The 14,969-nt window shown below is 48.0% G+C and overlaps 1 protein-coding gene across 49 annotated transcripts in view; it reads right to left on the reverse strand.

The window, feature by feature from the left end:
- Window positions 1-14,969, reverse strand: part of MICAL3 (microtubule associated monooxygenase, calponin and LIM domain containing 3) — a 241,772-nt gene that overhangs the window by 97,137 nt on the left and 129,666 nt on the right. For 44 of the 49 annotated variants that reach the window (XR_014804017.1, XM_084957160.1, XM_084957169.1 and 41 more), the window contains exon 2: window positions 133-472. Coding sequence is in view for 48 of the 49 variants with exons in the window: in XM_084957160.1 (XP_084813286.1) it covers window positions 133-396 (264 nt within the window). In the remaining variant the exon portion in view is untranslated. Of the gene's footprint in view, window positions 1-132; window positions 473-1,697; window positions 1,850-5,309; window positions 5,414-14,969 lie in introns of those variants that run through there. The other 5 variants (XM_084957156.1, XM_084957151.1, XM_084957145.1 and 2 more) reach the window with 2 other exon arrangements.

Below are 14,969 nucleotides of genomic sequence, written 5' to 3' on the forward strand. Positions count from 1 at the left end.
AGGTAACAAAGTCACAGAGTTTCAATGCAGTGACTCTGCTTCCCTTTCCCCAGGCCACTTCCACCCACTCCAATCTTTCCTTGTCCAGTAAGATCCTTAGGTCAATGACCAGGCCTGGGCGGCCAACCCCACCTTGGTGTTGGTGCACGCTTTCCCCTTCTTGTAGTCTTTGTGGCTGCCCCGCTTGTCCAGCTTTGCCCAGAGGGCCTTGGCTCTCCAATAGTTAAGTTTGGACTTGAGCTTGTGGTAGAAGGAGCGGTGGTCCTTAGGCTTCAGCTCCAGGTGGTCACAGAGCTCCTGGAAGGCCTTGAGGGTCCCCTTACAGGTGGTGGCCTGCACAAACCGGTCAAAGAGGACATGAGCACGGTTTGTTGCCTCATTCTTACTCTCCTCCATGTCTCCCCGCTCTCGGCACCCCCAACAAGCAGGGCACCGGGAGGGCTGCTGATCCACCTGGCACGGTCACGTTAATCTAACAAAGAAAGAAAAAGCAACAGTTAGCAAACCCAAGTCTGCACCTACATTTCCTAGGAGATACAACTGTTTTTCAGAGTAGAGTTCCTAAGTGTTATGGCCATTCATTAAACAAATGTAATACTCAGTATGCCTTCTACACTCCAGGCGCCGCCTGAGACACTGGGGGTGGAGAGGAGGACCGTGGCTGCTCTCGAGGCTCTTACAGACTCCTGAACCGACTCAGAGGTGCTCTGCCAAGTGTCAGAGAGAGAGAGAGGCCCAGGGATGTGGGGACACAGGAAGAGCACCTAAGTCATGGAAGGTGGACCTCTGAGGGATGACAGCCGAGTCCCTCGAGATGAATACATGTCAGCTGGGCAGGGAAGAAGTGTAGGACATGGGAAAGGAAGTAGAACAGGAAGGCTTGCGGGGATTTTTACCAAGCAGAGTCAAGAATGACTCCCACTGAGGATGTGGTGACCCCAGCCAGCAGATTACAGACAGAAGCGCTGTTTGTTAGGGTGGGGTGCAAGCTCCTCCCTGACCCTGTTGCGTTTGAGATGCTTTAGTGAAGGTGCTCACGAGGTGATCGGGTGAGTCTGAAGCTCGGGGGCACAGCACACAGGTGGCAGCTGACCTATGAAGGCCAGTTAAGAGTCATGGGAAGGTGCTGGCAGCCAAAGAAGAGCTCTCAGAAAAAACATGAGGCTCAGTGGGGAGAGGTCTGAGAGGGCCAAGGTCAGGACTAAGGCACTGAGTCCTGTCAGGCGGATGGCACGTGGCAGGTGGGAGGCTTTGACAGCCATCCCATTTTGCCCAAGAAGAAATCTGACAGCAATAACAATGCTGTCTACACCTCCCACCTATCAAAAACATCCAACCTACCAGCCTACCTGTACTGGAAGAAGCTTCAAGAGGGAGCATGTGCTCCTTGACCCACTCCCTCCCTTGGGTCCATTTCATCATTTTCGTACCACATGTATTTATCATCACTACTTAGAGTTATTGCTAGGAGGTGGGAGGCAAAGGGCCAAAGGCCAAAACAGGAAGAGGGGAGAAGCAGGCCAGGGCACCTACTGTGGCTCTGGGTCCACTCAGCCAGACCCTGGCTGCACAAACCCCAAATGCCTCACTAGGCCTCATTCTTCCTCCAGTAAGACAACGGAGTCAGAGTAGACAGTCACAAAACCTCTTCCGATTAGGAGTTCAATGTGAGAAAACCCTGACAGCAGTCATAGTACCCGCTCCTGGTGCTCCAGTCAGAACGGTCCCTCCTGGGCGCTTTACCAACTTCCCGTCAGGTGACAAACAGGGCCACATGGAGTCTGCTTTAAAGAGGATCCACTCATGGAGACGGCAGGAGACAGACGAAGGGAGTTGCGGGTCCACAGTGCTCAGAAAGGAGTAAAAGCGACCTACTAGTTAGTGAACCAACCCCAGGGCAAAGGGAGCCACCAACCTATCTGCTGATGCATCTGCCTGTCTTCCCAATTCCAAAAGAACTGCCATGGAAGAGACCAGGTTCTGTCCTGAAGCTCCTACAGAGGGTGAGAATCCCCCTTGTGACACAGAAATAAGATTCTGCTTCTCCCCACACCTCACTGTGCATTACAAGCTTAAACTAAACCAACTGGAGGTAAGTTTTGTTTCATGAGCGAAGGTAATACCTAAATACAAGGAACTGCCATTTTCCCCTTTTGTTTTCTATGTTAGCAGACATGACATTCTTCATGGATTGTGTGTAGAGGTCCAAGCTGAACATGGTAACTCTTTAGCTGAAACACACTGATGTGGCCTCTCATCTCAAATATCCCACTAACTCAACAACCCCCTACACACATTGCTAAAAACCCAGCATGTCCCAATATCCATGTGGCCAAGAGTCCAGTGAGAAATGGAATTAACTGGAACTAATCTTCAGTTTCTCCTAAAAAGCTTATTCTCTGTAGCAGTAAGCAAAATATTTTAAGGTTTCTAAAAAGAGCCCATTCATTTTCTTACAAGTCAATGCTTATCTTAAAACGGGAGAGTCAAAAGATGGCTTGTAATCAACAGGAAAAAAAAAACAGATGTGTTTAGCTGAAAGCAGAAGAAAGGGTAACAACTAACGACCAGAAACAAAGGTCCTAGGGTGCCTGCTCCACCGGGCCCTCTTTGCCTCCTGCCTCCTTTGCGGGGGGCTTCTGCAGCTTCCTTTGCTTTGCCCTTTTGGCAAGCAGACAGCGTTCATGATCCTGACCCTGCATACCTAACACAGCTGACTAACTCCACCAGAGTCACGCTGATTGGAAAGCTCTGAATATCCCTGCTCCAAACTCTCTGCCTCTTATCAACAAAGAAGATGACTGGGAGTTCCCAATGCGGCACAGCGGAAACAAATCCGACTAGGAACCATGAGGTGGCGGGTTTGATCCCTGGCTTCACTCAGTGGGTTAAGGATGCGGTGTTGCTGTGAGCTGTGGTGTAGGTAGGTCGCAGACGTGGCTGGGATCCCGCGTCACTGTGGCTGTGGTGTAGGCTGGTGGCTACAGCTCCAATTAGACTCCTAGCCTGGGAACCTCCATATGCCGTGGGTGTGGCCCTGAAAAGACAAAAGGCCAAAAAAAAAGAAGAAGAAGAAAGAAGATGACTGAGTGTCAGGACTGGGAGCACTATGTACCCCATGTCCTAGCTGACACCAACACAATACCCCTGCAACATCATTTCTAAAAGCCCCTCCCCTGTCACACACGAGTGCTCACTTGCCCCTAAGAGCACCTCGCATTCATTTTCAAAGAATTCTGAGTTCAGGCTAACACTCCCCTGTTTGGCTCTAGCCCACCCTGGCTGAAATTAACATTTGCTTCCAAAAAGCTGAGCATTTCCAAAAGGTGTTTCCAGACAAACACCTTTAACTGGCCCCCAATCTGTCTGTGGATGAAAAACACTTTCAAATTAACAGGTTCCAGCCACTCCCAACAGCTGCACAGTGCACAGTACCCGCTTGTAAGCAGCAAGCAAATGCCCAGTGACAACCTAAGGGTTCGGACCTGCAGGTCACTAATGATGACAGATAAGTGGAGGTAAGTCAGTTCTGGAACAAGGCGGCAGGCACCCAAGGTAAGACGACACGAGATCAACTCCCTGGGGCTTCCTCAGCTTTCCTCCCTTGCCAGCCAGGCGGCCGCAGCAGGAAAGCGCTGGGGAGTCTGCCCTACAACCCTGCTGGCTGGCCTCACGTTGCCAGCGGATGACCCGGCCTCCAGGTGCACACCCAGAACAGCTGGGGAGACTGCGGAAGGGCCATTCCTGCTATGGCCTCACGCCCTCATCCCTGAAAGTCAAACCTCTCCTGGACCGCCCTGCGTGCTGTACATCCCAGTAGCCTGGGAAAATCAACATTCATAGTCACAGTAACTGACAGACTAGGAAACCTGGATGGAAGGTGCCAGAAATCTTGGGGACTGAAAAGCCAAGGTGTAGAAGGACACACAGGGGAGAGGAGCCCGAGGAGGGATGAGGGAGAGGTGAGGCCAGGTCCTGGGCTTTGGCGCAGTTTCTGCCGCTGATGAGGGCCTGTGTGTTCTGTCCCCCGGCAGCTGACTGCTGACTCAGAAGCACATTCCTTGGCTGTAGAGGAAAGTGCTGGAGAGACAGCCTATGAAGTACATGCGGGAACAGAGTTTATGTTTCTATTTATAAGAGTAAAATTGTCACTGACTCACGGCTGGTTTGAGAACGCTCAATCTCTAACTCTTAGAATAAATGAATGATTATTTGTGGGTGGGGGAGATTTAGCTTTAAAAAGAGAATCAAAACAAGAATTACACTTCAAGAGTAAGAAATCAGAGTTAAGTTTGGTTAATTTTTTCCCTAGCCATGGACCACTAATACACCAGCAGGCGCACCAATCTGACTCAGGAAGGAATCCATGAAGTGTTCTTTCCCTACCCCCTCAGTCAGAGACGCGCGCGACTTGTCTAAACAGACCTTACAAGTGAGGCATATGGGAGGGCACGTTTTAGAATGTCTTCGGGAGGAAACCTGGATGACGAATGCACTTCAGATTACAGAGATTCCTTTGTGTTTTGAAGAAATAAGAACCAAAGTGGCCAACTGTCTTGAGTTCTTGACCAGTCTTTCTGCAAAAGGGCCGCTCAGGCCACCATCATCTGTGGATGGGGACCCTGAGTCAGACCGTCTGGGAATGAAAGGCCTTGTTGCTGCTAATAGCTGCCGAGCTCTGGCGCTGAGGTAAGCTTCCCTGGGGCCCTGGCAGTTCTTCCTGAGGTCCTTGCTTCTGCCTTTGTCCCATCCTCAGCTTTCCTCTGACTTTCAATCCTACTGAGCAACAGGAAGCCAGCACCACTCCCCTGCCCCCTACCCTGGGTTCCTCCCCACCCAGTGGACCAGTTCCTCTCCCACCTCAGAGCCTCCTGGGACAGGGACCAGCTCTCTGCAGTGACAGCATGACCTGCGGTGGAAGCACTCTAGTCTCTGCAGAGCTGAAGAGGGGGAAGAGCCCCTGTGGGGTCTTCTGGGGGTTCCGAGCAGGGCATCAGCCATGGCCTATGTTGCTGGGGAAGTGGAGGAGAAGTGGATGGATGTAGAAGCAGCTACATGGAAAGTCCTGGATGAATGTGACAGAGGAGAGTTGCAAGGTGCTACCAAAAAGGGCTATCAAAGACTTCCATCCAGAGAGCTATTTCAAGTAGAGCAACTAGCAAGAATGTAGCGTTTTTGTTACTAATTCTCACAATGCCTTATTCTTGCCTATGGAGCAGCCCCCTCTAGAGGATCTGAGAAGAGTTTGGAGCATGACCTTTGGGTTTGCTTTCAAGTCTCCAATTTCTTTCTTTTTTGGCCATACTCACAGTAAGCAGAAGCTCTGGGGCCAGGGATCAAACCTACACCACAGCAGTGACAATGCTGAGTTCTTAACCATTAGGCCATCAGGGAACTCCTCAAGTCTCCAATTCTGAAAGACACGAACCCCTTATGTTGTAGCTTCTCAAAACATTTTATTTTGCTTTCTTTGCTAGTACCTATTTGTTCAGGAAAAACACCGACACAATTGACAAGTGAAATGAGTCAGAAATGAATTGACCTCTGCCTTGTGACTATCACCCCAAATAAACACAAAAAAGTTCAAGTCAGAACCAAACACCAGAAAACACAATGGCTGACACCAATGCAAATGCCAATGCCTGCCCCAAATAACCTGGAAAAACAAGGAGTTGAAAAGAACAGTGCCAAGCCCCTGTGTCTCAGGAAGTATCCTTATCTGCAAAATGAAGGTAATGCCCAACAAATCACAGGTTCTGCAGGAACTGAGGTAATGAATGCAAAATGTTCAGCAGTGAGCACTGAGAACATTACAAGACCCAGTAAAGGGCAGTAGCAGTATTATTATCTACTAGTTTATAATCCCATCAACAAAGGTTACCGTCAGCTAAATAAATGCTACTTGTAGAAGAGAATGAGAAAACTCAAATAGTTCTGTCTTTTGAAAGAAAGAAAGATGGTGAAACTTCCTTTGTTCCACTCTCTCTATTCCGTCTCTCCTAGAAGGTGTGGTGACAGCTTCGGGCAGGAGGGGCTAAAGGAATAAGACCTGTGTCAGCAAGTTGCTGCCAGACATTGATGTTACAACAAGAAAGGTGTTTTCTAAACAGTTACTGGAGGTCAGATCCATACTTTACCTCCAACCTCACCACAATCTGTTACCTGCAACTGCAGACAGGAAATCTCTGCTTAAAGAAGTTTTTTAAAAGTCACACAGCAGGAAAGCAGCACAGCCATGTCGTGTATCCAGAACCCAAGGCCTGAGCCATTATGAAGGAAGAACCATCTTGAGAATAAAGCTTCAGAAATAAGAGCACATCCATCAGGAAAAGAGCCTGAGTGAATTTAGTAAGGACATGCAGTACAAGATTCTTCTTCTCACACCTATCACTGTGTCAGCTCCTCTCATGAGTGGAGGTAAGCGGGTGTCTGGTGTCACAGTAATTCTACAAGTGGCCATGAAAGGCTGAGCACTCCCAGCTACAAGACACCCCTCGGGAGGCGACTATGAAGCACTGCTGAATCACCCCATGTTCCTCCACTCACTGCCTCCACTGGACTCGGGGCAGGGCAGGAGGCAAACCCCAGCTGCCCACCACCAAGAGTACAGAGTTGCAGAGACCAAAGGACCAAGGCCTTCCCTCCTACACATCAGAGAGCATTGTTATGATCCAGGCCATCCAGGTGAGGGCCTCTGGCTAGGGAGAAAGGCTCCATGAGGCTGTGGGAAAGCACAGTCAAATACTATTTTTCTCCACAAGGGCGGCTCCAATCCACTTTGCTCAGCACTATGATCCCATTCCAGGCATAGTAGGTGCTCAAAGAGGTTTTGCTGATGAAAGAGCTACCCAGCCACCTGCATGTGTGTAGACTCAAGAAGTGGCCTGCCTGGCGGCGGCACCTAATAACCAAGAGCCCACTGCTGGACAGGTGCCCAGAGATCAGCAAAGCTGCGGCAGCCCAAAGGGGTACAAATACCCCCATAAGACAGCTGCAGAACTGTGGGGTGGCACCTCAAATACCTCCGCTCCCAGGGGCAGAATCTGCCTGGAAAGCTGGAATGTTGCCCAAACACACAAACCACTGGCAACAGACTGTGGCAGCGAGTCTGGGGTTTCCTGGTTGTTTGGTCTGCCAACTGCCAGGAATCACAAAAATCCATGTCAGCCAAGGCTGGTGGGATCTGAGGGATCCCTTTAGTCTGACCAGTCATTCCACACCTGCCTCTTCTATGTACCGCCCTCAACAGCTCCAATGACAGGCACCTTCTACCTTGTGACACAGTCTCCACAATCTCTGAGCAGCTTGAAACGTTAACCTCCCAAGGATGCAATTTCTAGGTGGAAGACACAATCATTCTGCCCAGAGTCTTAATTGTTGGAGGCATCCAGAACACTCCCATCCCCCACACTCCTTCCTCTTTTACAGGCCAGCCATCCAAATATTTGCTATCTCCTCAGTTCCTCCAACCACTTCTCTTCTGATGTGGTTTTCAGCTTCATCACCTTCTTGGCATTCTTCCAAGAGCTCCTACCATTAACGCCAATACCCATCTCATCTGCCTTTGCTCCTGTGACGATGGATAGACAGCCGTCCACACACCCACCTAAGCAAGCCTGCACCTGTGCGATCCTATCCCCCTCCTTACTCCACGACACACTGTCTCCTGCATCAGCCCTCCCCCCAAAACTGAACTATTCCATCAACATAAACTTTTTCATCTTTAAAACCCTGCCCTGTCCCCATCCTCTCTGACGGGTTTACCCCACTCCCCAAAAGAATTGTCTATCCTTGTGGTCACGGTTCTGTCCCCTGCTGACCCACTATCTAGAACCTACAACAAGCAGGCTTCATCCCCACCACTCACGGACATATCTCATCACACACTGTCAAACACATGCCTAATGTCCCATCCCAGTCCCCCCCAACCCCGCCAACCTAAAGCAGGGGTCACAGCCACCGCCTCTTCTTGCTCCAGGGCACACCCTCTCAGTTCTTCTCTTGCCCCTCCAGCCACTCTCTTGTGTCCTCTGCTGGTCCGTCAATTTCTATACATTGAAATGGCCATGGCATCCCTTAGTCTTTGGGTCTCTTCTCAATCTACATTCACTCCATAAACATTAGTGACTTTCAAACTTTTTAAATAGTACACACAGTTTTATGTTTACACAAATGCAATTTTCAAAAACTGTCACAATACAAAATTGACCTTTACCCCTGAAATATTCTGATGTTTTCTATTCTATCTCATTTTTGTAAATGGCTGGTCCCCAATGTATTGCTTTCATGACCCATTAATGAGACACAACCCACTTTGAAAAACTCTGCCCTGATCTCCTCCAGTCCTACGGATTTAAGCATCATTTTATGGTAAAGATAGTTGATGCACAAGTACTTATTTTCTCTCTTCTGCTCTTGTATAACCAATTGCTCACTTGACATTTCTACTTGGATGTTGGACAACCATCTCAAACTTAATGTGCATACAACCTTGACTCCCATTCCTCCGAGCCTGCTTCATTTTACCAAAGTGTACCACAATCATCCACCCAGCTGCTCAACTTAAAACCCTCAGAATTATCATAATTTCTGTCATACCCCACTGTCAATTCTTCAGTAACTTTTGTTAAAATATAGCTCAAATTTAACCATTCTTCACCATCTCATCCTCCACTGCCCTTATTATCAAAGCCATGATCATCTCTCACTTGGATTACCGCAAAGCCTCTCCCTGCTTCCATCATCCAAACTCCACCTCCTCCCGAATATTTTTTAATAGCAGCCTGGGCATTCACTTGATGTGAGTCAAATCGCCCCCACAGCTTCCCATCTCAGAATCCAAAGTCCTCACTATGGCCAAAAGGCCTAGGGTGACGGGCCCCGCTCCCATCCCCCACACTCCTTAGGCTCTAGCCAGACTGGCCTCCTTCCTGTCCACCAAGTACCCTCAGCCTTGGCCACCCGGGGTCTCTGCCTAGGTGTTCCACCAGATGGCCACACAGCTTCTTCCTCACTTTCTTCAGGTCTCTGCTCAAATGCCACCTTACCAGAGAATCCTTGAAAAGAGCCCACCTCCCTGAAAAAGTACCCACCTTCTTTTCCTCTGTATCCCCCTCACTTCAATTTTTCCTCAGGCAACTTGTTACTGCCTGACTCCATATACACAATTCTTTGTTTACTGTCTATCTTGTCCAGTAAATATAAGCCCCAAATGAAAAGAAAAAAGTTTGACCAGACCATGCTCCTAGCTACTGACACCACTATACAGAACAGCTCCAAAGTTGTCATCACTGATATGCTGAGTCCAAAATGTCCTCCCTCTGGGTATTTATGTGGTTTATTTTCAAGACCCATTGGGACCTTTTAAGTATCTTTACTAAATCTCATCTTCTTTGATTCAGCCAGAGCCATGGCTGAAGCTCCCATCTTAGCATAAAAGCAAATATTCTTACAATGGCCTACAATGCTCTGTAACGGTATTTCACAAAATTTTGGTTTTAGAATTCCTTTATACTCTTAAAAATATGGAGGACCAAAAGAGCTATCAACATTTATTGTACCTGAAGCTAAAACTGAGAAAATTTCCATATTTGTTAATTCTTTTTTTTTTTTTTTGGCAGTATCCACAGCATATTCCTGAGCCAGGGGTCAAATGCAAGTCACAGCTGTGGCAAAGCCAGATCCTTAACCCATCGCACAGGGGACGGGGAAATCAAACCCGCGCTGCCTAGAGATAAGCCAGATACTCACCCCGCTGTGCCACAACGGAAACTCCTATTAATTCACTTTAAAACAACAATCCATCATATAGTAACATAACATTTCTTTTCATAAAATACTTTTCAAAACAAACACTGAGTGGTTAGAGTGAAATGTTTTACACTGTTGCGAATCTCAAAGTCTGGCTTAAGGCAGCTAGATTCTCATATCTGCTTCCTGCACCCCATCTACTGCAATGCACACATCTTGTGGCCTCACTGGATAGCACACAAGAGTGGGAAGACAGTCATCTTCACCTCAGTATCATCAGGAAAGGTCTCAGGGGACTCTGAGACCGCACCCCATACCCTCAACCTCTCTCACTTCCTTTTACTGCTACCCCTGCTCAGTCCCCAGCCACACTGGGCTCTGTGCTGCCCCATACACATGCACACCTCTGCCCCAAACAACTCTCCTCAGACCCATTCACACATTCAAAACTATCACTGAGCATCTATTATGTGCCAGGCACTTCACCAGGCTCTAGAAATAATCCAGCAATCGGACGGAAAACCTCTTCCTCCAAGGGTGCCAGCCCTCTGATGGAGCTGACAGGTGTATGACATGCTCTCACCACCCTTGGCTGTTTGTTCAAGTGTCACCTCATCAGTGTGGCCTTCCCTGACCGTATCACTTAAAGCTGACTCCCCACCCTGCTTACCCTCTGTTTCCCCACCAAAGCACTTACCACAATTCGATGTGCCATAAATGCTATTTACTATTTGTCTTCTTTTCTAGAATATGAACTCTGTGAGGGAGAGCATTTTTGCGATTTTGCTCACTGCTGTTATCACTGAACCCAGAACAGTTCCTGATTCAGAGCAGGTGCACAATAACGACCTCTTGAATGAGTGAATGCATAGGTGATGTCAGGGGTTCAGGCAAAATTCTGTTGGAATGTGAGACTAAAGCCGTATCAAATGAAAATGGACTGAGCACCACAAAGTTGGCAGCAGAAACACACAAAATCCAAGAATCCTACAATGGAACCTGGATGCCTTCGCCTTGGCCACACCTGCTCTGGACCCTCCCTGCACAGGCCCTGCCCAGCAGGCCCCTTTACCAGAACTAGGGCCTATTCCTGCCAGCCGGCGGGGGGGGGGGGGGGGGGGGGGGGGAGAGCCAAGACCTGGAGGCAGCTTTGTTTTCAGAGCCAAATAGTTTCAGAGTAACCGCCCCCTACGAAAAGAATCTGGTTTCAGAGAAGAGCGGTATCAGTGTCATGAAATGCTATGTGGCAGCCCCCAGCCCTCCTCCCTGGAAAGATAAGTGAAGGGCCCATAACCTTTCTAAAGCCAAGTTTTTTGTGTGTGTGTGTGTTTAAAATCTGTACCAGAAACTCACACCACTGTCATCAGCCAGGGTGTCTGCAAAGGCACTGCTTCCTCACTCAAGGCTGACGACAAAGGGGAGCCACACAGCCCAGCAGCTTCTGACAAGGCTGCCTGAAGATCAACTGTCTGGGATCTCTACTTTATCAAGTCCACCTCCCTACTGTTATCTTGGTGGGAGCACCGTGATTTCTAGCTTGGACCATTACAGCAGCGTCTTAAACTTAGGCCCACTCCAACCCATCCCCCACAAGTGCCAGAGTGATCTTTTTAAAGAGGAAATGTAAATAAATAAATAAATAAATAAATAAAATTTAAAAAAAATAAAGAGGATATGTGATCTGCTACAGCCCTCCACTGTTTTAGGAAATAATCCAAAGCCTCAGCAAGGTCTAGCAGCAGCCCGCTTCCACACATCCCAACACAAACCACTTTCCTCAGTCATGCTCGCAGTCTCTGGGATGCGCCTATGCTCACAGGCTTCAGATGCGGTCTCACTGCCCCTCACCTACCACTCCAGATGTGCCAGAGGGAGCCCCACCCAGCCCCTTGTTCTTCTCACCTGCACACATCCCTTCTCTCTTTCAATACTTGCCACCTGTTCTGGAATGATGTCCAAGACTGCCTACCCTTGAGCACGTGTGGTGCTACTGAGCAGGAAGAAGCATTCATTCCTGTACTTGTGATGGTGGAAAGGAGGAGAAAGATAAACGAGAGGCTCACATGGGCCACAACATGCATTGTCACAGAAGTATAGAAAGGAGAAAAAGTATGTGTGATGAATGCTTGTTATTAACTTGTTACTGATTTAGGGGGTGAGAGAAGGACAAAGAAGTGGCCAAAGCTGAGTTCCCTAAGGCATCTCTGGACAGCCCTGATTTCTGTTTTCAATTCACATTCCAGAATGGTATTTACCTTTTTCAGGTGCAGAGGATCTCTAAGTCACTGGTATTGTGATGTCAAAACTTCCAAGGGTCAGAGAGTCAAAAGGAAAAGACTCACCAGATGCCTACAGCATTCTTGGAGATGGAAATAGGGAAGGAAAGAGGAGAGAAAGCAAGTTCAGGGATGCTTCTGAGAAGACAGGCTGTAAAACAGGAGTGGGGTAAGACACAGTGGTTTCAGGAGGGAGGCAGCTAACAAAGCGAAAAAGATCTTAACTCTCCAACAAGATGGATGACCCCCACCCCCACCCCATACACCAAGCAAATGGACCAGATCTGTCTTGGCTCCAGGCCACAGAAGAGAGTGGGGCTAGCTGGCTCCAAGACCATGATTTTTTTTTTTTTTCAACTATTTTTCATGGAGAAAACCTCAGCTATTCTTTCAAAGCAGAAATAAAACCGAGGTGGTAAACATTAAATCAGCTCTATAGAGTATACCTTCCCTTCTAAATTAGTTAAGAGGATATGACACTGAGGCTTAATGATCAAACAGCCCTGGAGGCCAGTCCTCTCACTCTGCTGATTCTGGTTGAGCTCTGACACTACCAAGGGACTCTCCCTCTCAGCTACAGCCCCAACTCCTTCACGTTAGAGTGTCAATCTGGTTAGATATAAAACATTTGGGAGTTTCCTGGTGGTCTAGCTAGCAGTTAAGGATCCTGTGTTGTTACTGCTGTGGTGTGAGTTTGATCCCTGGCCAGGGGATTTCTGTTTGCCACAGAGAGGGAAGAAGGAGGGGGGAGGGGAGGGAGAAAGGGAGAAAGAGAGAAAGTATAGAAGGAAGGGAGGAAGAAGGAAAAAAAAAAAAAAAAAAACACTCAAAGAAAGGGAATAACAAGTTTTTTCTTACACATAAGGAATACTGCAAATTCCCCAAGCTACATACTCTGGCAGGTTCCTGAAAGGGTACAGCCCACAACTTCTCCCTCCCTACACCAGCCCTGCCCTGGGAATGACCCCCTACCCACCCAGAGGGTGCTGAAATATAGCCAAAACTGGAGTTTCTTTTCTCCCAAAGACCAACTGCCAAAAACAACTGCCATGAGACCTTTGGGCTCCAAAATTCCAACTACTATGGCCTCAAAGCCAGCAACCTACTAAAGTTTTTCTACAGAAGACTTATTAATCTTTACTCAATTCAGCACCAATGAGATTAGGCAGTAAGGCCCCAAAAGGCTTCGTTCCACATCCACCCATGTCCTAAAATGCCAACACCGATGGCCAAGAGGTGCAGGGCTGCCTTTGTCATCCTTCTCTGCTCCAGGAGCAGCTGGCTTCAGGTTACACATTGTTCCTTGCCCACCAGTGGGTTTTCTAAAACTCTTGCCCAAGTTCTTATAGGCGTAGGTCTACTGCTACTTGACATGCTGGCTCTGGTACATAGTGCACAGAGGCAAATGCTTTGGTTTGCTCCACATCCTGAAATCTAATATCTGAGAGAACCCAAGGGCTCCCTAGGGGATACTTTTGGGTGCTACTCACTGCCTGGCCCTCCTGTCCACTATGGCTTAGGCAGGTCTAACTCCAGGGAAGCCACCCTCATGAGGAATGCCCCCCACCCTCTCGTGAACTCGGGGACCTCTGTGCCTGCAGCCACCACTCAGGACCACTCAGTGCCATGTATGACCAAGTGCTCTACGTGCATCTCACACTCTTTGGCTTCCCCTTTGGGGTATAGACTGAGAATATTACCTTCAGAAATATCATTCACTTTGGGACAGGGAAAAGGGAATGTATTTTGTTCAATTTGAATACTTGTTTAATCTAGATTCTGGACATCAGACATAAAGATGTTGTTAAAGGTCCTTAACTAAGCACCACATGTTTCACGAAAACATCTAACCAGAAGCTCCAGAGCACCTCAGATCACAGGAATTCAATAAATATCATGCTGGGATGACATCAGGAGGGCAACCTGACTGCCTTCCTCCTATGGGCAATTTAACCACTTGCTCATATTAATGCTCAATCCCTGTAACAGCTAGTGACAAGCACTGATGTACAACAGTGAAAGTGGATCAGATCTTTGCCATCATGAAGAGTGTGGCTCCAGAAGAGGAAGCTATCAAAAATCAGACAGTGAACAAAACTTGTATCCTTTTTACTGCAACCCAACTGGATAGAGTAGCGTTTGGGGTGGGTGAAGGCAGGAAAATCTGTTTACCTCATTTTTCAGTCATCTAGATAATTCTGAGAAGAAAGCAGAAAATCTACAGACAACGTAATCATTACTTAAGCTCCTCTCCCACTGAACCCTCAAGCTGTTTATAAATGGACATACTGCAAGAGTTTAATTTCACCAAAATTCCCGCTCACCTTGTATTCTGGGTGTTAAAAGAGCAGTGAAATGGGAGTTCCCTGATGGCCTAGTGGCTAAAGGATTTGGCATTGTCACTGCTGTGGCTGGGGTCTGATCACTGGCCTGGGAACTTCCGCATGTCTCAGGTGCGGCAAAAAAGGAAAAAGGGAGGGAGATAATAAAATGGCTAAACAGCTAAGGGGAAAGAGTCATGGGATTCAAATAAACAACAAAACTGGGTAACCTAGCCTCAAGGGAGGATTATTCCTTGTAGATATTTCAACCAGGCCAGGGGCTGGACTCCCTGGGCAAAGCGAGTGCAGAGAAGCGAAGTGAGAGCCACAAGCTCCCATGTGCCAAATTCCTGACATCAAGACCTGGAGGATTTGGCCAAGAACCATAAGAATTGGAGCAGAAAGAGCAGCACTGGGGCAGGAGAAATGGACAAATGGTGCCATGCTTAGGGCTGGAGGAAGTGTCTTTCCGAAGAGCTTTGAGATATGACTTACATACTCTGAGAGTCATCTGTTTTTAAGTGCACAATTCAGTGATTTTTAGTAAATTTACCAAGCTACGCGACCATGGCCACAGCACAGTTTTGGAAGAGTTGCTCTAATCTAAGGGGAGGTTTTTAAT

Source organism: Sus scrofa, chromosome 5, assembly GCF_054392235.1.
Source record: "Sus scrofa isolate SSC_HxYL_T2T_F1_AM1 chromosome 5, Sscrofa_HxYL_maternal_Yorkshire_Landrace_v2.0, whole genome shotgun sequence".
NCBI classification, from domain to species: Eukaryota; Metazoa; Chordata; class Mammalia; order Artiodactyla; family Suidae; genus Sus; species Sus scrofa.